The sequence below is a fragment of the Amphiura filiformis genome, chromosome 8 (assembly GCF_039555335.1).
Source record: "Amphiura filiformis chromosome 8, Afil_fr2py, whole genome shotgun sequence".
NCBI classification, from domain to species: domain Eukaryota; kingdom Metazoa; phylum Echinodermata; class Ophiuroidea; order Amphilepidida; family Amphiuridae; genus Amphiura; species Amphiura filiformis.
This window is the reverse complement of record NC_092635.1, coordinates 26385078-26412191: the sequence shown is the minus strand read 5'-3', so window position 1 is coordinate 26412191 and position 27114 is coordinate 26385078. Positions and strand designations below refer to the sequence as shown.

At 37.1% G+C, this 27114-nt stretch overlaps 1 protein-coding gene across 4 annotated transcripts in view; it reads right to left on the bottom strand.

Moving 5' to 3' along the window:
- The window catches only part of LOC140158874 (steroid 17-alpha-hydroxylase/17,20 lyase-like), a 51451-nt gene that overhangs the window by 6718 nt on the left and 17619 nt on the right, over window positions 1–27114 (bottom strand). Inside the window, exons 1-7 of one of the 4 annotated variants that reach the window (XM_072182132.1) lie at window positions 20443–20733; window positions 18924–19114; window positions 16878–17051; window positions 13932–14025; window positions 12593–12751; window positions 9928–10136; window positions 5798–5923 (exon numbers count right to left, since the gene is read on the bottom strand). In XM_072182132.1, the coding sequence (XP_072038233.1) occupies window positions 5798–5923; window positions 9928–10136; window positions 12593–12751; window positions 13932–14025; window positions 16878–17051; window positions 18924–19074 (913 nt within the window). In that variant the 5' untranslated portion in view covers window positions 19075–19114; window positions 20443–20733. Of the gene's footprint in view, window positions 1–5797; window positions 5924–9927; window positions 10137–12592; window positions 12752–13931; window positions 14026–16877; window positions 17052–18923; window positions 19115–20442; window positions 20734–23927; window positions 25106–27114 lie in introns of those variants that run through there. The other 3 variants (XM_072182133.1, XM_072182135.1, XM_072182134.1) reach the window with 3 other exon arrangements.

The following is a 27114-nucleotide window of genomic DNA, read 5'->3' as shown; positions in this document are numbered from 1 at the left end:
GGATTGAACGACTATTATTATTGATTAGGCGCGGATTCTAAAAGTACAGCTCCTATGCGTGTGTAGCAAACAATTGGAATAGAATGTTTGGAATCATGTAACTAAAATACTAATGCATTCTGCAAAATGTGCTCTTACAAATTTATAAAGCATTTCGTTAGCTTTAATTTGACATATTGTTTGACATGTTTGGAATTATGGTAAATCATTAAATAAAATATTTATTAATTAATCAATTATGTCAATTAATAAAAATTTAATGCAAATATGCATATTTTCTCTGACAGAATTGTAGGATTTGACAAGAGCCATCTTTCTTGTAAGTTTGATTCTTATAACATACCGGTATCGTATTGCGTCCCGTTATAGTTGCAGAAAAATACTGGCGTGCAGGACACACATCGCACCCCCACACACACACACCCAGAGGATCGTGCCGCTTTACAATCAGTATAACATTCATTGGCGCTAGTAGTAGTAAATTCCAATTTTCTTTGCTTTACCTCACTTGTTCTTCTCAAAATTAAAAGGGGACATATCTGACAGTAAAAGCTTACATTTTATGGAAATTATGTTTAAATTTGCTTAAACAGCACAAAACAGATAAAGCAGACTAATGTACTATACATAGGCCTATACATGTATGGTATGCCAGGGACTGTTTAAGAATATATCATTAGATTTATGATATTTACTTGAGGACTGTTATATATCAAAAATGTGAAAAATATCAAATTTTAATAATTTGTCATAAAATTTGTATTATATCGTGAATTCCAAACAATGAAATTTATTTGATATCAGAAAGACATTCTTCAGTATTCAGAATGCGTTTTCTTTGTCTTTTTTTTCTTTTCTTGTTTTATTAATTTTTTTCTTTATTTTTCTTTGATTTATATTGCCAGGGTAAGGAGAGTAGGGAACTAAAGGCCCATTCAGTGATTTTTTGATTTTTTTTTTCATCCCGACGATCGTAAAAATCATCAAAATTCAGATTTTGGATACTAGACTGCGAACTCAGTCTTCAATGATAGTCAGTAATTTTTATATTTTGGACATTATTATGACTATCATTTGAGGACTGAGTTCTTATGATCCGAGGAGCAGTTTCAGATAATTGCCTGGGATTATTGGGGCAGAGGTTATCTTTTGAATTCTTTCATGACCACTGAAGCATAGTCGAACCTGTCAAGGACACTCGGCGTGAATTGAAAGACCATGTCACTCGCCACAAAAGAATGTCAAAGGTCATAAAAGGCCTATGGCTGATTTTGTACGTTTCGTCATTGTCATGGAGCGTGTTTATAGTGAGCCAGATTATGCGGTATTTAGCTGGACTGCCACGCAGTCTATATTTGTTTATGTTTTACTAACCATTGCAAATCTAGACTACGCGGTAGTTTAGCTAAATAACGGAAAGATTGTCTCACTATAAACACGCTCATAGATGTGCTAACATAGCTTGCTAGTGTAGTGGTTCAGCCGAAAGCCGTGTGTCTAAGACAAAAAAAATAATGCATTTGTATACCGGTACTGACAGTATATAAATTAGCTACATGTATTTGAATGGGGCTTCAACTTCGTCAATACTGTCGTTTTCCTGTTTTGTTTTTTTGCCATTTGTTTTTCATCAAAAAATTTATACACGTAACAATTTGATTTTTTTTTTTCACTTTCGCTGGGATCACTGAATGGGACTTTGTAGCGCGGATTATTCAAAACTTGTTTTTACCTGCTGCTATATAGTATCTACCAAAAAAAGCGTTGACAACGTAAAGAAATCAGCAAGTTTAAAAAACCCACCTCGGCTCACTTTTTGAAACTTGGTCCCATTTGTAAAAGGTACTGATTTAAACTTTATCATGTTTGTATAAATTTAAAACATTTCCAGAAGTGTTATGTATCTTTAATGTGCAGATGCGATATTAATTTGTAAGCTTTCTGGAACGACCTGAAAGGTTATTATCTTGTTCTTGCACGGTAAGCCAATATCCTATTGTGTTTTGTTTTATAATAATCATGATTAATGATTGAATTAAACAAATAACACGTGAGGCTTGTAATCTTGTTGGAAACGCTGTGTTCTGTTGAAATAAAATAAAAACACTGATTTGCTGTTGGTGTTTAAAATGGGACCAAGTTTCAAAAAGTGAGCCGAGGTGGGTTTTTTAAACTTGCTGATTTCTTTACGTTGTCAACGTTTTTTTGGTAGATTTCTTTTCTTTTTATGAATGTAGCCAAGTAGCTCCAAGCTTGGAAAGTCACCAGGTTAGGATGTGCTCCATAAAACAAATAAAACGAAAAATAGATGTTTGAAGTTGCAATTCTGGATTCATGACAATAAATAATTAAACAAAACTTTATCAGTCGTTTATTTTTAAAACTTGCTTGTCACACGTGACTGTAATGTTAAGAGGCGTACACAATAATCAATATACATTTTAATATATTTTAATTATTCAAGGCAACGTAAATATGTAAAGAAAATGTAAATATGAACAACACACACCCAATGTTGACAATGCCAGAGAGACACAGAGAGTAAGTCCGATTTAGGCCTACTTCAAGTCGGAACTGGTAAATCGCATTATATTTAAGCCTATACTACGGAAGCGTCTAAATGCCCCGAGTAGGCAATATAATCGTGTTTTAATGTTTGTGGTTCTTTGTAGCCCTGCGGGGCAACCTAGTTCGATATTCCTATTAAGCGGCGGTTGTCGACGATCTTTCGTGGTTTGTAGTTTTCATCAAACCTGCCCTCTATCGGTAGCTAATTTATAGTTTAAGCTTGTTGGTTATCCATATTTCGTGGTTTCTGGTTCTTTGTAGCCATGTGGGGCAATCTAGTTGCATATCCAAATGTCGCTGTTTGTGGTTCTTTATAGCCCTGCGGGAAATCTAGTTAGATATCAATATTGAGCTGCAGTTGTTGTTGATCTTTCGCGGTTTGTGGTCTAATTTGTTGGATATCCATATTTCGCGGTTTGTGGTTCTTTATAATCTGGCTTGTTGGATATCCATATTTCGTGGCTTGTGGTTTTTTGAAGCCCTGTGGGGCAATAGTTGCATATCGAAATTCCGCGGTTTGTGGTTCTTTATAGCCCTGCGGGCAATCTAGTTGCATATCAATATTGAGCGGCAGTTGTTGTTGATCTTTCGCGGTTTGTGGTCTTAATTTGTTGGATATCCATATTTCGCGGTTTGTGGTTCTTTATAATCGATAGGCCTGTGGGAAATCTGGTTGGATATCCAAATTGCGCGGTTTGTGGTTCTTTGTAGCCCTGTGGGGCAATCTAGTTGGATATCCATATTAAGCGGCGGTTGTCGGCGATCTTTCGCGGTTTGTGATTTTAATTTCCTTATCAAGCCCTGCCCTCTATCGGGAGCTAATTTATAGTTTAAGGTTGTTGGATATCCATATTTCGTGGTGTGTGATTCTTTATAGCCCTGCAGGGCAATCTAGTATATATCCAAATTTCGCGGTTTGTGGTTCTTTATTAGCCCTGTGGGGAAATCTAGTTGGATAACAATATTCAGCGGCAGTTGTTGTCCATCTTTCGCTGTTTGTGATTTTAATTTGTGACAATTTATAATATTTATTCCAAATATAATTTCAGTCTGAGCTGTGAACAGAGCCACTGATAAATGTGTTTTAAATGACGAACATATCATGATAGTCAGGCATGGTGAAAGCATCTGGATGGTGAAAGTAGGCCCTAGGCCTAGGCCTAAATGTGAATAAAAAAATCAAACATGTTTGTTTGATGAAAAAAATATAATTATCACAATAGCAATGGATGTTCGAAATGGTGTTATTCTTGATTTATGACAATAAATTGGTTAATAAAACATTTAAAAAGGTGGTGGGAAGTTTCAACTTGGGCAAAACTTCAGAAGTGGATTAGAAATCCATGGCCTTAACCACTTCGCCACGGGAACGTCCCGATATAACGACGTGTGAAAGTGGAGTATTTATTAATATGAATGTATGCTGTGGTCCGGAAAGAATAAAAGAATAATTGTGAAAAACTTGATTTTTTGGCGAATGGGATCCAGAATTTGTATGTAGGGTATCCAGGAAAATGCTAGGTATATTTTGAAAGTGAATCTCAAAAGTAGTGCGACAGTGACAGCCATGTATGGCTGTAGCAGTGACGAAAGATTCTGGATATCAGTATGATTAGCTATGATTTTACACTAATTTTGGCTATGAAATACGCGTGAAATAATACAAGAATGTTTGTTTATTATCAAACAATCGGATTGACTGTAAGATTGGTGTAACTTTTTGAATTAATGAGTTATTAAAATATTACACTTTGGACAGTAAATAAGATTTAGCATGGTTTTAGATATATTTTGTACCCAGCGAAAAATATCACAGAACAATAGCGTTTTGTTTCGTGTAAATATAGTCCGCGGTGCATCTGTTTATTCTTCTTTATCAGTCGTTTTTTTAAAACTTGCTGGTCATGCTACCGCTTGACTCTAATTAATCCGATTATTACATAACGTTGCCAGCGTATTCAAGACATAGGTTATGTAAGGGATAAACTGTACATGGTATAGGGTATAGAGGCCCTGCATGCTTTTATCGATTGGCTCCAAACAAAGGATTTGAACCGGTGTCCTTCACCGTAATCACGGCGCAGTCCATTCAATCAAATGTCGTCAGTGTGAGAGACGAACGATGTATAAATCTGGAGGTCACATCATCACTTATCATGCTTATTGTACTAAAAGTTTGTCCAATGCATACACTGTGTGTATTGTTCCCGGGTATTGTCAATGCAGTCAAGCAAACAGGTATTATATTTTGAAAAGGCCGCTATAGTATATTCACAGGGGTGTCTTGAATGGCCAATCATATGGGACATAATCAAATTGCAGTGACTGCTTCCTTTGTTACCACATGTCAGTCATCTTGTGATTATTGGACCATGTAAACCTGCAAAAAAACGAGCCAAAGTGCAGGCCCTATGGAAAAAATAGGCCTATTAAATTAAAGTGAAATTAATGTGTTAATTTATATCTTTCTATAGGAAAAGACTGAAATCTGCAGCTGAACATCCCGGGCTGAACATATTTGTATTGAAAAATAAATGGGTGAGAAAATCTAAACAAAACTCCCCACAGCATAGCCTTAAATTTGCTGGACAAAGTAGTTGTTTGCATAAGGGCTGTTATCTTTTCAGCTAATCATGATTCGAGGTCAGACCTCAGATAAACAAAGTTTTGCTAGAAGAGTTCTGAATATGCACTAATTAGGAGGATTTGAGACACTGCTTGCTCATGGCTTGTGCACAGAAATAGGGGCCTATAGACGACATGAGCCCAAATTGGTGCTTTATCTATTGACTTGCCAAATGTACGGCAAAGCAACACTGAAAAGCAAACATTTAGGCAACAGCTGTTACATCTCTTTTACAAAATGCAACAGCATCACAAGATCAAGGAGTTTGAACAGTGTTTGTAATATGATCAGCACGACAAACAGTCTGCAAAGGAGACTATTCTCTGAAATTTGATACAAATTTTCGTAACAAAATGCTCCAAAAATCACACTTCCGGTCCGAATTTTTCTAGCTAAATAAGTAACAATCATGAACAATCATGCAATTGATCGCCCCCTCAAATTACCAGCTCCATTTCTCAAACGATGTAGCAAGAGAAAGTAAAAAACATAGTGAAATCTAGATCATGTCTATAGCCTCAATTTGCTTGCAAATTTAGCTAATAAAGAACCTTTTCATTATGGGGATGTTATAAAACTCTTTGTTTTAATAGCCAGAATTACCTTGAAACATGTCACTAACAGTTTGAAGCAGATGTACATCAGTCAGCGAGTCAACTTTAGCTGATCCTTCAGCGATGGCATTCTCTTGTTCCATCAACAAGGAATCGATCAAATCCCGAACATTTTCTGTGAAGAGATGCACAAAATTCATGATGACTGATATATTTTGCTTGAAATGCATAAGAGCCATTCCATGTCAACTCCAGGGATGTGCACCGCAACACCTCTTCAATTTTTTTCTTTTTCTGTGTGGTGGTAGATATTGATGAGAAAGTAAAATCCTGAAAATTTGAGCTTCACACTCCATTTCGTTTTCCCGTGGCATCAATTTGAAATTTAGGGGGGTCAGCGTAAAAAATGTGTCGCAACGCGAAAGACGATGTTTGGAGGTCCATAAATGTATAAAGGGAACCCCAACAACTTTGAAAAGTATGTATCCTGGGGTACTTTTTTGTGTAGAATTCAAATCTGGCATCAGACAACTTGTGACTCTTTTACTTTAAAAGATATAGGGCCCTCAAAATACAACTTCGTCCATCCAGGACCAACTTCGGGGGGTCAGAACTCCAAAAGTAAAAATATTTTTTTTGTCCATTTTTTGCCAGTCACAGCCCTTTGGTAGGACATTACTCTTATCCCATATTGAGCCTATTAGAATACTTTTAGCTGAGATATTACCCATGCAAAACTCCAATTGTACAGTTTTGTACATTTTGACCCCCTGAAAACCAATGTCAGACATTTTGCACCACCATCAACTTCAGGTATGTTGAAAATATGTTCTTGGACAACATTTCTGAGAGATATTGGCTTTGGGACTCGATGACTTTGCTTTAAAAACATCAGTTAGGTTTGCCTACTCACATATATGTCATTCCAACCACATCAACAAAATGGGTTGGTTTGTCAGTGGTCATCCACTCAAATTTTGCTGAAAATCATTTCTATCATACCTCTATGAGCATAATGAACACATGGAAAAAAATGAATGCTCAACTCCAAGCGGTTTGGGAGATATGGCTTGTCAAAATTTGGCCCAGGCCCCCACTTTTTGCTATCTCAAGTTGCGTCGTTGAATTAGTAGCGTTTTGGAACACTCATATTTTGACTTTGCGAAAAAGATATTTGAATTCTACACAAAAAAGTACCCCAGGATACATACTTTTCAAAGTTGTTGGGGGTTCCCTTTATACATTTATGGCCCTCCAAACATCGTCTTTCAAGCGTTGCGACACATTTTTTTACGCTGACCCCCCTAAATTTCAAATTGATGCCACGGGAAAACGAAATGAAGTATGAAGCTCAAATTTTCAGGATTTTACTTCCTCATCAATATCTACCACCACACAGAAAAAGAAAAAAATTGAAGAGGTGCTGCGGTGCACATCCCTGGAGTTGACATGGAATGGCTCATAAGTATGTGTAGACTATGCCATAGTCGAATTTTGATAAATAAAAATATGTTATTATTAATCATTATGAATGCATCCTGTTGGAACTCAAAATTATACTGATTATAATTAATAGTAAAATGGTCATTAAGAGTTTATATAATTAGTGATAGTAAAAGTAAAGTATACTTATGTTATTGAATGCAACATATCTTGCATAATGGCTCACATTAATGCTGAACAATTCTGATTTTGGAATCTACCAGTTTATTGATCGCCAAAGCCTGAGTAAAAAATCCTACCTTTGTACTTTGGCTTTTAAGCAGAACTTTACCCCCCGGACTTTGTTCTCTAAAACACACTGTCAATCATACTTGTTTATCAATCCAATTTAACCACAAGCACTAAGCATGGTATACATGTATGTCCTTCCACCAACTTTCGCGCCAACACAAAAGCGCCGCAAAGTCCATAGATAGTTGTGTACTAGTACTAGTTATGGCCAGGTGCGTTACATGGCCATTTTTAGCTTAGCTTTACATAGAGACCTGTGTTAAAAATGTTAACCGCAATTCAAAGTAAGTAGTCCACTTCAGAAGCTAACAGAGGGAGTACGGTGACTGAAAAGATCAGATGTGAAAATCTATCAATTGCACACAAATTACCGGTAATACAAATCAGAGTTTTATGCTTAAATGTTATAGCCAGAGTATGTAAAACGGGCAAGTGGACTTCGGAGAAGTCAAGTATGTGTAGTTTTGGTCAACAGGATTAATCCATCATGGCCATTTTTATATTTGTATCACCATTTTTTTGACAAAGATTTGCTTGGGGATTGCATTTTTAACTATCGGCCAGGGTGCAAGTGGGTGGTGGTGAAATCATCCACAGGGATTGAACACATACATCTATAGGCCAGGGTGCAAGTGGGTGGTGGTGAAATCATCCACAGGGATTGAACACATACATCTATAGGCCAGGGTGCAAGTGGGTGGTGGTGAAATCATCCACAAGGATTGAACACATACATCTATAAGCCAGGGTGCAAGTGGGTGGTAAAATCATCCACAGGGATTGAACACATACATCTATTGGCCAGGGTGCAAGTGGGTGGTGGTGAAATCATCCACAGGGATTGAACACATACATCTATAGGCCAGGTGCAAGTGGGTGGTGGTGAAATCATCCACAGGGATTGAACACATACATCTATAGGCCAGGGTCCAACTGAGATGGTGGTGAAATCATCCACAGGGATTGAACACTTATTACATCTATAGGCCAGGGTGCAAGTGGGTGGTGGTGAAATATTCCACAGGGATTGAACACGTACATCTATAGGCCAGGGTGCAAGTGGGTGGTGGTAAAATCATCCACAGGGATTGAACACATACATCTATAGGCCAGGGTGCAAGTGGGTGGTGGTGAAATCATCCACATGGATTGAACACATACATCTATAGGCCAGGGTGCAAGTGGGTGGTGGTAAAATCATCCACAGGGATTGAACACATACATCTATAGGCCAGGGTGCAAGTGGATGGTGGTGAAATCATCCACAGGGATTGAACACTTACATCTATAGGCCAGGGTGCAAGTGGGTGGTGGTGAAATCATCCACAGGATTGAACACATACATCTATAGGCCAGGGTGCAAGTGGATGGTGGTGAAATCATCCACAGGGATTGAACACATACATCTATAGGCCAGGGTGCAAGTGGGTGGTGGTGAAACCATCCACAGGGATTGAACACATACATCTATAGGCCAGGGTGCAAGTGGGTGGTGGTAAAATCATCCACAGGGATTGAACACTTACATCTATAGCCAGGGTGTAAGTGGGTGGTGGTGAAATCATCCACAGGGATTGAACACATACATCTATAGGCCAGGGTGCAAGTGGGTGGTGGTAAAATCATCCAAAGGGATTGAACACATACATCTATAGGCCAGGGTGCAAGTGGGTGGTGGTGAAACCATCCACAGGGATTGAACACATACATCTATAGGCCAGGGTGCAAGTGGGTGGTGGTAAAATCATCCACAGGGATTGAACACTTACATCTATAGGCCAGGATGCAAGTGGGTGGTGGTGAAATATCCACAGGGATTGAACACATACATCTATAGGCCAGGATGCAAGTGGGTGGTGGTAAAATCATCCACAGGGATTGAACACATACATCTATAGGCCAGGGTGCAAGTGGGTGGTGGTAAAATCATCCACAGGGATTGAACACTTACATCTATAGGCCAGGATGCAAGTGGGTGGTGGTGAAATCATCCACAGGGATTGAACACATACATCTATAGGCCAGGGTGCAAGTGGGTGGTGGTGAAATCATCCACAGGGATTGAACACTTACATCTATAGGCCAGGACTACGCATCGTAGTCTGCTAAGGGCACATGCATTTTAAATCGCCCGCCACATTTCATATAGTACAGGAAAGCCATTGAACAGTGTAGTGGCTCGTTCGAGCATATCGAGAGACGAGTCCCTCGCCTTTGTTGATAAACAGTGATGCCAAGTGGTCTATAGGCCAGGGTGCAAGTGGGTGGTGGTGAAATCTTCCACAGGGATTGAACACATACATCTATAGGCCAGGGTGCAAGTGGGTGGTGGTGAAATCATCCACAGGGATTGAACACATACATCTATAGACCAGGGTGCAAGTGGGTGGTGGTGAAATATTCCACAGGGGATGTGGATTTTAAATGGAATAGCCCAATACTTACCTGGATCATAGTTTTCTTTGTGAGCTTCCACTTCCTTCTGTAGCTCTCCATGGAATTCTTCAGTCATTTCATGCATTTTTTTAGTCTTCTTATCAGGGACATACTTCAGGATGGGTACGTAATCTGCAGGCACGCCATTACCAAATTCGTCTATAATTGTTTTATTGAAGTCTATAAAATACTTCAATTTTGGATCCCCAAGTGAATACCTGGAAAAGAGAGAAAATGGTTGAAAGACAGATGAACAAGTAGATTAGTAAATTAAATTACATCTCTGCTGAATAATGCGATCAGAAAATGCAAGTTTGTAAAGAATGAACATTTGTAAAATGACCTTTAAATAACCTTTGACCTCACATCTATGGCCATCACAAATACCATTGTACTCAAAGGTCTTTGTGTTCAAGTCTTCTGGAAATCCATCAAATTATGTGGGAGAAATGACAAAATGCTAATCATTGATGCCCTAAATCAACAATGACCTCACTTGACCTCTAAATGACTGTTGACCCTATATTCAAAATCCACTCTACATTGACCCTGACCAAAGGATCATTCCTTGCAAGTACCGTACCATAAAAAGTCATCAACTTCTGTATTTGTAGAATTATCTCAAATGACCTCATATCTGTACTGTTGACATCATACATGTCAATGTAGCCCAAGTCCCATTAAAATCCATCAAAACATATGGTAGAAATCCTCAAAAGATGTATGTTAAAACATTTTTATTACCAAACATGGCAACATCCATAGATACACACCCCTCACACACATACAGATTGTGCTCATTTTATTGTTCTTTCATGAACTTGTTCCTTGTTGGCAGGACAATAACAACACAAGACATAATGTGGATAACAAGGGTGGGTTACTCATTTTATTGAGTAACTGCAATTTTACTGTACGTACCTTTAAGTTCAACCTCCAGACAGACCCAGGGGAGCACCCTTGTTAGCGTCATGAATTTTTGCATCAGAATTTGAAACCTCTCCACGATATGTGGGTAAGGTTCAAATTCTGATGCTTTGTTGAAAGCTCGCCCAACCCCGATGTCGCATATAATAAATTCATAAATATGTTCACTTAACTTCTCGACTTACACTGTACTATTAAAAATAAAAATCTCTAAACGTAATACTCCTAAAAAACCTTGGGTAACTAATGGATTCATTAAATCAATTAGAACAAAAGATAAACTATACAAAATGTATACTCAACAAGAAGAGTCTTTCAAAAAGACACAGTTCACGGATCAGGTGTATAGTTATTTGTTCTAACTTTCCATTTTCATATCTAACCTACTCTGCACTGATCTTACAATAAATTAGTGATTTGAGGCATAATGATACCTACATCCTGACTCTGGCTTATATAACTCTCCAGCAAGAAATGCAATATCACTATAGGCCTATTGAAATTCAATTATACCATGCAGATAATAACCTTGGCCAAATAACTATTAGGGTTCCAATTAAGATAAGCAAACATTACTGGGTAGATAACAGGAACTTAATTTCGTCAGTTGGAAGTAATTGAGTAAATCGCCTGTATCAAACTATGCAGTGTATTTTTCATATATGCAGTAATATATGCTCAGCCTTATCACAAAATAAACAATAGCAATGACCTTACCCACCAATCAGTAAAGCTATTATAATCATGTGATGGCTCAATCCAATAGTAAACATGCTTAGAAAAAAGGCAAAAAAATAGTCCTGGCTACCATTGTCTCTATACAAGATAAGATGTGCTAAGTCCTTGTCACGTGGGGCAGGATTAGATAAAGGGATACAAACCTGGGTATAAGACATTAGGGAATTGTTTCCTAGCCTCTTAACCACAGAGTTGATGGGCTACAATAGATATTCAAGACACAGTGTATGTAAGGGATAAACTGTGCATATGAGATATGGGTTCAAGTGGAGGGAAATGTTCACTCTGTGAACAAAAACCAACTCCTGAATAACAAGTAACACTTCTTTTTTCAATGGTAATGTGATGTACAATGCTTTTTTCACTCGTTCAAAAAGCATGGTCCCCAGGTTAGTTTTTAAAAAAGGACTGCCAAACCAAGCCTTTTTGGAATTTAACAATAACAGTCAAGTTAGCTCAATCGATAAGGCGTTTGACTATGGTGCGAGAGGTTGCGGGTTCGAACCCTGGCGGTGCCTAGTATGCTCTCGTGGAAAATTGAGTTAGCTTGAAATTCCCTTGGACAAGGAACTTACTGCTAATTGTCTCGTTGTAACCCGTATGAAACTCGGGGAGCTGATCCTGGTTGCGATGGTTATTTGTGGATTGTCTATAGGGTGTGCGCTCTTGTAGCAGCAAATTCCCTGATTTGTTGTTTAATGGTTTATGGAATGATGTGGGTCCGTAGTGGTCAGCGACAACCTGTAAAGTGTGCTGAGGCTTGTGGATCAACGTCTAGGCATTGTGCCTGTGCGTAGCGCACTATAAATCACTGCGCTTTTTTTTTTTTTTTTTTTTTTTTTTAAGGGAGATTCAGTGGTGTTTTAAGTACCCTAAACTAAGAAAAGTTTATGGAGGCTAATGATCAACCAGATATGTTCAAGCAACCTACTCTTGTCTTATCTTCTGTGACCCTATAATGTTCTGACCGCTTTCAAAAATGTACAATTCAAAATATAGTGCTACTTACTCATGTCCAAAGCACATGGTTGCCAGGATGTTATAAACAGAAACCCCAAGTACTTCCTTTGGTTCAAATGATTTTCCTTCATTTTCATCAAGAGCTCTGCTTAGTTTTGGTAGAACGCTGTGAACTAGCTTATCCAGTCGCTTTCCGGATGCAAAGTGCCTGGTTTGAAGAAAATATAACCAGGTGTCAATGGGTTATGTGGTTATTCATACATGGCGCGCAATGACAGTCATCAACATGAAAAATTGGACTACTTTGAGTAGTTGTCCAACTACTTAAAGTAGTACTAGTAGTTTTTTGTTTTTGGCGCTTTCAGCTACTTTGGCTATTTGCACCATTATCTATACTGGTATACTGTACATTCAATATGGAAGAAAGTCCAGTTTTAAAACCGTAAAACACCTGTGAAAGTATTATAATAACGTCATAACAAAAGTGAGCATGGACTGAAAACCAAATAAACTTAATGTCCATACCTCGGTGATCCAAATCTGTATGGCTATGCTATCCCACTCACTTCCCCCATTTGTTGAGATACCTGCTAATGGTCATTCATAAGACTGTATCGTATTCAACCTAATTAGCACCAGCGTTCGAAATAGGGCCGGTCAGCCGGCCATTGGCCTGTAACTTTTTGGCCTGGCCGGTAACTTTTCTGACTGGCATCTAGTTGCCGGCCCGGCTGGCAGGTAACTTTTTAAGGTCAAGCCCGGCTGGCCTGAGGCATATTTCGAACACTGATTAGCACCCCTAATGCATAAGACAGTCGTTTAAATGAACATTACAAATGGGAAATTCCATGCATAAACATTCAAAATACAATGTATCTGAAGTCAAAATCATCATAATCCGAAACTGGAAGGTTTTAGAAGTTAATTTCGTTCAGACATTTGATGGAATTTAGTTATACATGTGATTGAAAGGTTTTGGTCAGTTGTGGTCCAAATATTCTGTAAGAGTGCTTATGGGGAGGGATGCCAGTGGCGTAAAGCAAAAAAAAAAAAAAAAAAAAAAGTAATTTTATACTTTTTCAAATTTTTCCGCACTTTTTTATTTACTTACTCTTTTTGCTGCCTCCTTCTTTTTTGCCCCCCTTCTTCTTCCGCCGCCCCTCGCTTTTGGCACCCCCTGCTTTTACCGCCCCAAAGCCCCCCAAATACGCCGCATGGATGCTAATTAGGTTGAATATCATAATCATCATTTGGGCACCTGATGAAAAAATCATCTCCTCCTTCAAAGATCCCCTTTGTACATACAAAGTTTTTTATAAAACAGAATTCAATTAATCAATTGATCAATTTGATCATCAATCAATCAAGCACTTGATATTTCACCTTACCTGATGGCGCTATGTCCAATCTTGCGATGAAGTTTCCATGTATCATTGTATGTACTAAGCGCAATATCTTTGTAGCCTTGGGAAAACACTTCAGCTATAAAAAACAAAGGATATATTAAATTAATTGTTTCAGTCCGAAAAAAAAAAACAGGTTTGGGTTTTTTTTACAGAGTTTGGTGATTTAAAAGATTTAAAGGATGCCTCTGGCAATCACAACATTATGCCTTATATGTTCGAAAAATAATTATCAAGCAGGAATCACATGATTTTATTTAAAACAAACTCAAATGAGCATAAAAACAAATAAAAACAGCAGTTCTCAATACGCGATATTCAAAATCCAGCGCCGAAATTGTCTAGTGCAAAGACGTCATGGTTATTTGTGCTCAATGTTGTCAGCCTTCATTGTATTACTGGGACATCACTGCACTAGACAATTCTGGTGCCCGGGAATTTGGAATATTGCATTTTGAGAGACGGCTGTATTAATTCACTTTTATGGTCAATATGAGTTTGTTTAAAATAACACCATGTGATTCATGCTTGTTTATTAATTTTCTATCATGGGGGGGCCACTCATGTCGTCGGGTGCATCACATACTGGTCTATCTTGAATTTTTGACTTTTTTGAGAAAATTGGTATATAGTTCTTTTTTACGGAGCTCTTCAAATACAACAAATTACAGACCTCAATTTTTCCTAGATAATTAGTTATAAAATGTTTAATTTAAACTATCTATGATTTTTTAAAAAAAAGAAAAAAAACATACTGATCTATCTCGAAAAAAACATGCATTTCTAGAAAATCGCAATTGAAAATCTTAGTATTAAGTTTAACTTTCTATAATTTAATTAGACTACGGATGTTCATGAAAGTGGTTTTAAATTAAAGCATATACTTAGCAGATTTATTTAAGTGGAATCTTGAATTATATTTATGTATGTAATATTGCTTAAAACTACACTTAAGTTGTAGTTCTGTATGTGAAATCGTTAATTTCCAGATAACGTATTGAAAGTGCATTACATACTGGTCTATCTCGAGATAGACCAGTATGTGATGCGCCTAAAGTCACATCATTGTTCGCATAAATCGAGATAGCCCCCAAGATAGACCAGTATGAAACGAATTTTAAATACGATATCGGAAAATTAACTATTTCACATACAGAACTACAACTTTAGTGTAGTTTTAAGCAACACTGCATACATAAATATAATTCAAAATTCCACTTAAATAAATTTGTTAAGTATATGCTTTAATTTAAAACCACTTTCATTAAAAAATCCATAGTCTAATTAAATTATAGAAAGGTTAACTTAATACGAAGATTTTCAATTGCGATTTTCTCAAAATGCGTGTTTTTCGAGATAGACCAGTATGTGATGCGTCCGACGATGTATAAAAGTTGTAAGCATCCGTGTGAATTGACTTTCAAAAATGACCCTAAGGATGTCCAAAATTTGTCAAACCAACCCTAAATGAGGATTTTACTCAAATGAAAACACCCTAAGCAAGGAATTGGTTTGAAATTTCCCCTACACAAGGAGATACATTGAAAAAACACCCTACACGAGGAATTGGCTTGAAATTTTGCCTAAACAAGGCTAGATATTGCATGTGTCGTTATGAGTGTCATTCAGTAGTGATGATTGGCTATTCAAGGCACTGTTGAAGTCAGCTCCGAATTTTTTGTGATTTTTGAGGCTTCAACAACCCTTCTTCAAGTGAGTGTTTTGAGACCATAATCACGGATCCTCTTTTTGCTTTTCAAAACCACCCTAAATCCATGTTTTCTTTCACGCATCTATGCCTTCATCCCACCCCGGGATAAGGCATAATGTTGTGATTGCCAGAGACATCCTTTAAGAGAAACAACAAAATGAATGACCAACCCTACTTGAAATGTCCTTCCACATGTATAACAGGGGTTACGGTCACCTAATTACATTTGGATGTTCCATCGAAAATTATTTTGAACTTTGTAGTGCAAACACACGACATGTTTGAAAAACTCAGGAAAATAAAGAGCAGTATGCAGTCTGATGCATAATATAATCTAAATTCTTCATGCTTTGAGAGAGCTAGCTGAATGGACCAAAAGGTAACTTTCAATCTGCAGGGCATTGAACTATAATACCGGTAGTAACCACCTTGGACTTGTATGTATCTCTTGACCCACATGTGAGGGGCTGTGCAATAATTATGAGCCCCCCGGGGTAAAATTTCCGAACGGCCTGCCAAAAATCGCTTGCCCCCCCTTGGCCTGCACATATGCCAAATTTTTGGGTTCCCAATTTTCAAACCTTAATTGGTCTAGATATATGTTGCGAGCGCAGTAGGAAAATTTGCATATTAAAGCGTTTCCGTACTATTTTCCTAAGCCTTTTTAGAGCGTTTTATATAAAAAGGCGCCCCATGAATGTGTGCCAAAAATCGCTTGCCCCCCTCTCGGCTGGCCAAAAATTTCTTGCCTCCCCCCTTTTGGCTCACCAAAAATTTCTTGCCCCCCACTTTTACCCTCCCCCAGGGCTCATAATTATTGCACAGCCCCTGATAGCCATGAGCTTGGACCAAATACAACGATGTGTGACATTGTAAATTGGCCCCAGTGTGTCAAACAAAATACATGTATATCAATCATTTTATATCAATAATTTTTAGAATTTTGTAAAAATTTATTTTGTATGGGGAACACTAAACATTTGTGAACCCTTTAAATGTGTCATTATATCGATACTGTATCGATATGTCGTATAATTGCTTCCGATATATCGACTTCAAAAACTGAATCGATAACAGGCCTATTTTAAACAAACCATAGACCATGAAAACAAATAAAAACAGCCATGTCTCAATACACGATACATGTATTCAAAATTCTCGGAAGTGAGCTAAGTTGACATCGTACTATGAGGATTTGTCTAAAAATGTAAAACTCTTACCTGAATAACTTTCAGGCCTTCCAGCAAATTCTACAGGCTTCTTCAAGAAGGCCTCCTTAGCAAATTCAAGATTATTAAGGATGACAGCCCAGTTGTTGCCAATCTTGATGGAGAATATATCACCATACTTTTTGGCCAACTTATTAAACTCTTCATGCAGAGGACCCTTCAGTTCTGAAAAAAAGGGAAACATAATGGAGCAATCAATAATAACACACGGGGTGTACGGATTTAGGGTGAACGTTTGCCAACTTTTTCAGGAAGGGAGGCATGACCTAGCTGTGTAAGAGACAAATAAAGTTGACACACAAGAGGAATGTTATTTTGCATGGGGTCTATAAAGGAGATACCAAAGCTTGATAAGGGTGCAATTTATGTCCCATGTGAATTATTTTTTTGGGGGGGGGGCTGTGGAAAATGCCCCAAACAATTGTTTTGGTGTGTTATACAATGTAATTATTAGCCTTATTATAATCAATTCAACAACAGTGCCAAGAGCTATGGAAATAAGTTATTGGCTTCCTTAAGGGATCGGATATCAATCATTTAAAAATTTTGACCATTCGTTATTGAAGATACACATTATTTCCCAAAAGACCAAAATTTTTAGGTCTTGTTGGGAAAAAATGTATACGAACAGTCAAAATTTTCAAATGATCATCAGCTTTTATTAGATTTATAAATTTTATTTTGAGGTCTGGGCGCTGTTAGTGTGCATCAATTCACTAATTTAGTTATAATTAGTATGCTTATCTTAAAAATGTTTCTTAACTAGACTGTGAATAATTTTATTTTTAGTATCAAGCATACATGGGACATATTACAATTCATAATATAAATAACCTAATAATAATAATAATAATAACCCAAAATTTTATTTTTAGATAAAAAAAGTATTCCACTTTTGCACCATATTTTACCAGTTTTTAAACTGTTAAAACTTCAATATGCAAAAACATTTTACGCTCATTTGTACCATCAAATTATTCTGTTTTATTTTTGTCAGATGGATTAAATTCTTCTGCAAATAAATTTAACAAGATAGTTGATCTGAGCATATGCATAAAGCCTGGCTCATTGCATTTAAATTACGTTCTGGTATACCAGAACGAAATTACAGCAGTGGCATATGGAGCAGTGTAATACGCATAATCATGTGTAACTCACAAACGCAAACTTGGAATCAACTGAAATTTTGGGAATAAGCTTTTTTGTGGATATCTACTGAAAAATGTCATAAAAAGAGGATGCTTGGATCACAAAATACTCCTCTAATTCATTTCCTACAAGATCCTATGTAAAAAGTACACTCTAAATTTCAAGGATTTAAAATAAATCCTAAAGGATTATGATTAGGGACCAATCAAGTATTATATTTAAAATTAAATCTTACAAAAATTAAATCTTACAGATTTAAAATTAAATCTTTAAAATTTAAAATTCAAATCTATAAGATTCATTTTAAATATAAAATTGATTGGTCTCTAATTACAATACTTAAGGGTTTATTTTTAAATCCTTGTAATTTAGAGTGTATACTGCAACTGATATGGTTATAATTGTGACTCTGAAATTATGCTTATTTTAAAAATATGTTTCTTTACTAGATTGTGAATAATTTTATATTTTTAGTATCAAGCATGGGACACATGAAAATTCATAATATAAAAAAGATAAATTAAACCGAAATGTTATTTTTTGGTCAAAAATCAAGAATAAGACAAATTTGTGTTTCAATTTACAAGAAAATAAAGATTGTGATTAAAGTTTGATATTTGTCAGCTGGATTTAGATTCTTCTGCAATCAAGTTAGCTGATCTGAGCATACGCATAAAGCTGTAACAGACGCATAAAACTGCCAATCCCTTAGGTATTTTCATCTTGGGTTTGTTGTTCAAATCAAAATGGGTCCAAAGTCACAGAAATCTTTATACACTAAGATAAGAAAGAAACATAGAAATAAACATAGATATATATTTGTATGTGAAAGCATTGCAATAATTTCAAACATTGCATTGTTGAATACAGCAAAAATGTGCAATTTACCAAATATATTGCCAACAACGGGTAGTGCAGTAGGTCCAGGCGGGAATCCAGCAGGGCGGCTTACATTCCTGTACCATACATAAGCCAGTGATGAGGCTACCATCAAGAGGATGGTTGAAGTGTTCAATGATGAGATTATATATTCCAACATGATGTCCAGAAATTAACCACTTGACTATTTAAATGTCTCTCTGAAATGAGAAATCATAAAGGGTAAACAGAATTAATACATGTACAATAATTTGTACGTAGCCTATATAATAAGCCGGGATAATAACCCTTACCAATGTTGAAGCCTTATTAAGCAATATTTAAGCAATATCACAAGCAATAAACAAAATATGCTTTATTTTAGCAATACCACAAGCAGTGTTGAAGCAAATTGCTAGCAATATATATATTTTAGGCAATATATTGTTACCTGCACCAATGTCCATTAGCAATATAAAACTAAATAAACAATATAAACATTTCAAGCAATATACTGTTAACAACTAGTATTTAGCAATATAAAATTAGCAATAAAATATTTAGCAATATGGCCTCAGGGTCAAATGGTGCATTATGGGAATATATTTCCAACTGTCATTTTGAATTGTGATGACTGCAGAGATGATGGAAGCTCCTCGTTTTTTTGATGTTTTCAGCTATGAAATGCCTTTTCATTAACATTGTGATGTTATTTGACAATCAATGTATATGTGATCCATGTAGCTATAAAAGTTGTTACTGCTTGGAAGTGTCCAAGTGTTATTAGCATGCATGGACAAGTATATAGGTAAGCTTAAAATATACACGATTGATTTAAGTATTCAGGTGCTGTGAAAGCTAGGCATGCATTTCTTGAAACATGGAATGACCAAACACCATGGGAGGGGGGAGTATATTGGGGCATATTCAGTACATCATTTATAACTTAATGTCTATAGCATCTTTATGCTAGCTTAATACCGTGGTAGAAAAATGTACAACACACTGTTAAGACTTTTAGTATATGCAATTTAATTAATGTACAAAAAGTATTATATCATCTGATGTGTCGCAAACTATGTTGCTCAAAGTCAGAAGGTAACTAAAACACTATATTCTCTCGACTAGATCTAAAGCATGTGTTGGATCACAAAAGCAATACATGTATATTGCTTCTTATAAGCAATATATTGCCTATTTTTGAAAGCAATAATATATTGCTTTTTGTGTAAGCAATATATGCCTAAATATCAGAAACGAAGCCTTAAAATATTGCTTAAGTATGCCTAAGGTATGCCTAAGGTATGCCTTAAAAATATGCCTTAAATATTGCTTGTAAGGCATATGGATATTAAGGCTTTGAAGCCTAATATATTGTTAGGTATTAAATATGGCTTAAATTTCGGTAAGGGTAAGCTAGACAATGTCAATGGGCTTACCCTAGGTTGTCAATGAAATATTCATTGATGGATTGATGATTTTTCAATTTTTATAAGCTTAGCTACATAATACTAGTGCAATGAGCATGACATTGACATGAAAGCTTTACCTAATATGCAGTCCAAACCTGGCTGTCCACAGCACAGTCATGCAGTGTAGAAAAGCCTATGTGTCAGGATTTCCTCCTAAGCCTTCACTGCTATTATGCACTTTCATATGCATGTATGAATCCTACATACATGTACCCCTGGGACATGTACATATGTGTACAATCAAACAAGTCTACCACGTCATACAAATTGCACAGTCCATTCCAAGTATGGTTATTTACCCGAGGCATAATTGTTGTTGACAAAATAACATACCTGGCCAAACAGACCTGGCTGGCTGTGTGCAATACTTCAAGGGTGCACACCACTAATTATTTTACTCATTCGAGGCGTGCACATGCACATCTACTGAGGGGTGGTGCAATAATTATGTGTCCCCCCCGGGGGTGAAATATGCCAAAAGGGTGGGGAAAAGCATTTTTGGCAGGTCAAAAGGGGGTCAAGCGATTTTTGGTTTTTGGCAGGTCGAAAGGGGGGGCAAGCAATTTTTGGCACAGATATTTTGGGCACCATTTCTATATTACACCCTCAAAGGTGTAGGAAAACGTTAGGAACACATTTTGAATATGCACAATTTCCTGCTCGGATTATATGATAAGACAATCTAAGGTTTTAAAATTCAGGTTCCCCAAAATTTTGCATGTGTAAAGGGGGGGGGGCAAAGGTTTTTTGGCACATCAAATGGGGGGGGGCAAAGGTTTTTGGCACATCAAAAGGGTGGGGGCAAAGATTTTGGCAAGTCCAAAGGGGGTGGTAGCGATTATTGGCAAACCATTTTGAAAATTCACCAACTGGGGTACACATATTGCACAGCCCTGAATAAAAACAATAATCGCATTCTAGAATTTGTAGCTTTTGAGGGGATGATCAACTGAAATTTTGAGAATGTCCTTATTCGCTGCCACAGTCATAATACATCAGACAGCCATACATATAATTTGAAGTGTTTTGGTTCAAACACCTCTCAAGGACAGTCCCCTGTATACCATGTTCACTCAGCATGACCAATTGGAATTTGGGAAACCAACCAATTGGTAAAAAGAACATGATAAATTCTGACAAAACTTAACATTTTTAAGACATGAAAGCAGAATATTATTTATTTTATTAAATACTGGACTAATTTTTAGCTGTTAAATCTGTGTGGTTTCGAGATAATGCAATTTAGGTGGATGTAAACTTCTTTTGCTCAACACTTCAATTCAATAGGAACCCTGCATGATTGGGAACATGTCCTTGAACCAAAGTAGGCACACATACAGGCTGTATGCTGTTGCAAATTATGCAAAATTTGCTGAAATAGTGATGTCATAATTATGACATCACACTATCACAGAGAACCTATTCTTGAGAGGGCACTCTATTCACGTGGTTTCTTTTCAGCGCTAAAAGATCACGAATTTTGGTGGTTTGCAAATGAAAAGTGTCCGCACTATCGATTGATTACGTAACTGTTATGAATAATTTATTAGGTTTTTCAATGCAATCGCCTCGACCCATTAATACATATTATCTGTATTATCAAAGTACCGGTACTTGGAATAGCAATCCGGTGAGTTCACTGAACTACGCCCTAATACTGATGGAGTTTTAATGGCGTTAATCCTCTCCATACACAGTTGAACAAATACAATAGATGAAGGTCAACACGTATGACCTCCTATGTGACATGTTATATGTGATGTACAAAAACCTGAATATCATAAAGATCAGTATTCGTTTGTGCATATGAACTGCACGCGTTCGTTGCTAAATATTATTCATTATATATTATGACAAATATTGGTATTATGACAATACGGTATATACATTGTATATAAAATGACTAATAGATCCTGCTATCATGGCGTCAGGTCAATTCATCATATCCCGTATGTTTCTTAAAATTCACTCATATTTGAGACAAATTGCTGTGCCCATTTTATAGGTGCACAGGTAGATCCGTGTTGTTTTTTATTTTCATTTCTTTTTAATGAAAGAATTAAGGTTTTCCACTGCACGGGGGCCACAAGGGTGATACTAATTTTAATGATATATTTTCAAAACGAATACGTGTTCCCGGTTGGCTCTATAGCGATTTCACAGAAAAGGTATTTCTAGTACAATGCAGCGTCGGACTCTAGCTGAGAGCGTAGCCTAAGTCATTATAGACTCCAATAATGGCTCTCCATACACAAATGAACAAACACAAAGGAGGGTAGTCTCCTCCGTGGCCAGCTTGATTTCGATGAGCGAAACCAAATTGGCTGCGGAGGAGACGGGTAATTATGCCATGCAAATGAGCTGAGTGTCGTAGCCTTGACACTATTTCAGCAAATTTTGCATTTGCAACAGCATTGAAAGGACACACAATATTCATTTCGATTCTTATGACCATACGCCAGTACATACAATGTTATGAACATCACATACATTGTAATAATATTTCTATTGTTACAAAAGAGTGCAGCACCTACATTTTGTAAAAGCAGGATTTTTGTAGGGTACCTGATATGTTACAATTTATGTAAAAATCAGAATTTTGACCAAACTTGAGGGTGTTCTCCTCAGCAAATGTTACAAGACAGGTGTTATCTAGGATGATGTACAAGCAGTGTTGCCAAAACTTTTCAGCATTAAGGCACGGCGCATTGACTCGCCAGGCTGCGGTAAAGGATTCTCAAGTAGCCCAATTTTTTAAGCTTCCAAAAAAGCACCCAATACCGGATATTTGGGCGGATTTACCTGAATTTAGAACGCAAAACACCCAATTGGGCGGAAAAGCACTTGACTTCCACTGTACTTATGGGAAGTTACTGATCGATCGATAAATGGTCACAAAACCCATTGTAATTGCAATTTGGAGCTTCAGAGACTCACAGCCTTTATAAATCGGCTAAATTGAAAGGAAAATACAACAAATTACTGCCGCGGCCTGAGACTGGCAAAAGTAGCCCAATTTTAGGCAAGTAGCAGCATGCTTTTTTGAGTAGCGGCAAGTGATCACCAAGTAGCCCAATTGTGCACCTAAGGCGCGGCGTTGGCATCACTGTGTACAAGGCTGATCAAAATTGAAAAACAACATACTCACAGTGGCGGTGCCATGGGTGGGAGGGGGGATATAAATTCCCCGTCAGAACTCTTGCCCCGGTGGAGGACAAGCAAACTAATAATATAGCAATTTTGTATCCCTTGTCTTGAAAAGCTGGCTACACCATGTCCTCCAGCACCCCAGTGTAACAGGAGGGTGGATCAGATGGTCATGCCCATGGGGGTCCTCTGAGGTGGGGGATCAGTTGTACAGTTTGTCCACTCTGAAGTACAAAGTGACAATGTGTGTGTATACAGCGCGCAGTGATGCGTCTCTGCTGAGGTATGCACAATGTGTGCGTCTGCATCGGTACTTTGTACTTCAGAGTAGACTGACTGTAGTGAAATGAGTAAAGTCAAGCAAAAATGCCATTTCATTTAAGGATGTTTACTGTTTATTTATCTAAAAAAGCAAAGATACAGATATTAAAGTAATATATCTACATGTAAAAATAATTTTATATTAGGTTACTTTAAATCTGATAAATTACATACAAAATTCATTACAATTCTGTGCAAATTTCGCAATTGATTTTAATAATACAAATACAATTATATTTATACAATTGATCATATAAATTATAATTATGATGAATTTAATCCCACAACTTTGTGATCGATTTAACACCGAAACCTGTCAGGTTTGAATATCTAGACTCATTTTTATTTCATTTTTATGCAGTATAATATCTCCAGGATTCATGATTGGTCACCAATTCACTGTGCCCTCTGATTTACAGACAATATATTACAGCTAACAAATTGAAATAATTGTCACATTTGAGATTCCATGATAATTGGTCACATTTTGCATGATTTCTTCTACATTATAATACAACCCTTGAGTTTATAGTGACATTACTTTTATGTGGTTGTGTGGTAAGCATGCTGACAAACCAGTCTTGTATGTATGTGTACGCCCATAGCCGGATACGGTTAGTCAGTGTGTGATTTGATACTGTGACCAATATGATATATCACTACCAAACTGGCGATACATAGTAAGGAACAAATAAACATTTGCTGGAAATTCTGGTCCTTGGGTACTTTTAAATAATATGGCGGTCAAGTTTTCCATGCCCATCGCTATACAGAGTGCTTTATAAATGTAAAGTATAGTGAGATGCAAGCTAGGCAATGCAGTTATGAACTGGTTCCCAATTTATCATCTAGCATATGATCTTGCTAGCTTACACTGAGAACCATTGTAATAGCACTCTGTATAGCACTGCTCATGGAAAACTTAACCTTGAAGGTATGATTGATTTACTGAGAACTCTTAACGCACAACAATGTCATCAACTTATAACACAGAAACCAGACCAGAAATGATAAATCAGAAACGTTTCTTTGCGACAATATAGAAATCATCAGGCTGGTGTGCAAGTGCAGAGCCTGTCACCAACTTGATCTCAAATTTCCCCTCTTGCTCAGGTGGTATAGAGAAGGTGTAGTGTTGAAATAACCAAGAGAACAGAAGGAATATCTCTGCTTTGGCAAAAGCTTCACCGAGGCAAACACGACGACCAAATGAGAATGGAAGAAATCCTTCAGGATGTTGGCGCACCCCGCCAGATGTATCCAAGAAATGCTCTGAAAAAAAAAAGACAAGAAATCTTTACTTAGAAGCCCATATACTACTAATGTGTATTAGATATTAAGCATTGTTAAACCCATAATGTGTGATTTGCATAAAGAATATAAAGATTTTCACTGATCACATTGTCCCTTTTTAATTTCGAGCCAGGTAAATGAGGTAAAACGAAGAAAATTGCTATTTCATTCCAGTGCCTAGCCTACAATGTGTGTGTTAGCTCACTGATCGTATTATTATCATGATCATTGGCATAGCTTCATGCAGCTGGGATGTACAAACAAGATGTAAGATGAAGAGCAAAATGCACACAGTTTATACATCAAAACGTAAGACGGGTAGCAATATGCACACAGTTTTTGCATCAATGATTCAATGATGCACAAGCACGGGATGTGTTTAGCCATCACTCGATCGGTGAACTCAATAAAATCGGAGATCTCCAGATTTAATATTAAATTTTACTGTAATTAGAGCACTTCTGGCAAAGTCTTTCACATGGTATTTTAGTAGAACATTGGGCAATACATGTAAGAAGTAGAAATTCAAGTAAAATTGAGGGTGTTGCTGTGGAGCAAATCACACATTATGGCTTTAGTGGAGTGTGCTTACCTGAACTGCTCAATCATTACTACATGGTTTATCAGGGATCCCATGTAGCTCAGTGTTAGGCAAGTGCCCGGCACACAGAGACAATACCAGGTAAATAATTATTTTGCACAGGCAGGAACCAAATCAAAATACATGTATCTGCTATCACACTGCTATATCGCCATTTACAAAATAGAGTTGACATTTCTATAGTCAATGATAACTACCCTATTGTTAGTAAGGGAACAAACCAAAAGATCGATGACGTCCTATAAACGTAACTAGTTTCATTTCTCAGCCGACCCCCTCCCTCCCTGCCAGAAACGTAATAATGAAATGTTGAAAATTTTGACATAATAATAATAATAACACATACTTCAGAACGATGTTTTTGTACAAACGTAATCAAGTATTTTTACCCCCTCCCCCCTAAACGAAACTAGTTTCGTTTATAGGACGTCATCGATCTTTTGGTTTGTTCCCTAATGACCAAATGGAATAAAAATCCTATATTGTGGGGGGACAATAAAATAAGCAGTGTCTCACTGTTCCTAAATGATTTTACTATACCTCATAAATATTTATTAGGTAATCCAGACATCTTATTGGTTAATAACGCCAGCGTCCGAGTACGGTATTTTGACTATTTCCCCACGCCCGTGCAATTATACGCGCACGCGGGGAAGTAGTAAAAACTTCCGCACCCCTACTACCACACGGTGTCTCGACCCAGCATCACCGTTCCTTCAGGCGTAGCATTATGCTACACACGGCGATTCTGCAGATGCGTTTATCGTGTAAATGGAGTCTGCTGCAGCTATTTTGCCGAGATTACCGATGGAGAATAACATGCGAATTTGACGTTTTTTAATACAAAATGTTGTTTTATGGAAAGTTAAAAAAAATCAGAATAATATAGGTCAAAATGTAAATTGATTGAATTGAATAGAAATCCTCCAATAAAATCAGGTAAGCAAAATATAAAGCTTATAGGCCTACTTGCCTATTTACCATGCCGGCCGGCACATTGACTGGTGTGTGTTTTGACTTTTGTTTACGATTTTACCGTGATAGTGAAAATATTTATGAGGTATAGTAAAACAAATACAACATGTTTCATTTCGGGGAAATAGTCAAAACTACTGGTCCCTCGTTGTTGGATGATTTGACTACTTCCGTCCGCTGACGCGTTAGGAAGTAGTCAAATCATCCAACAACGAGGGACCAGTAGTTTTGACTACTTCCCCGCTCAAAACATGTTGTATTTGTATAATACCACATGGTGGCAATGAGATAATTTGAAGTAACCGCTCACGCTCTTGGCCTTTTCAGGTGGGCTAGGGCAATTGGACTATACTTTGATCAGCTCGTAATCAGCGGGCCTTATAACATCGCGGATTAATATCAAAATATTTTA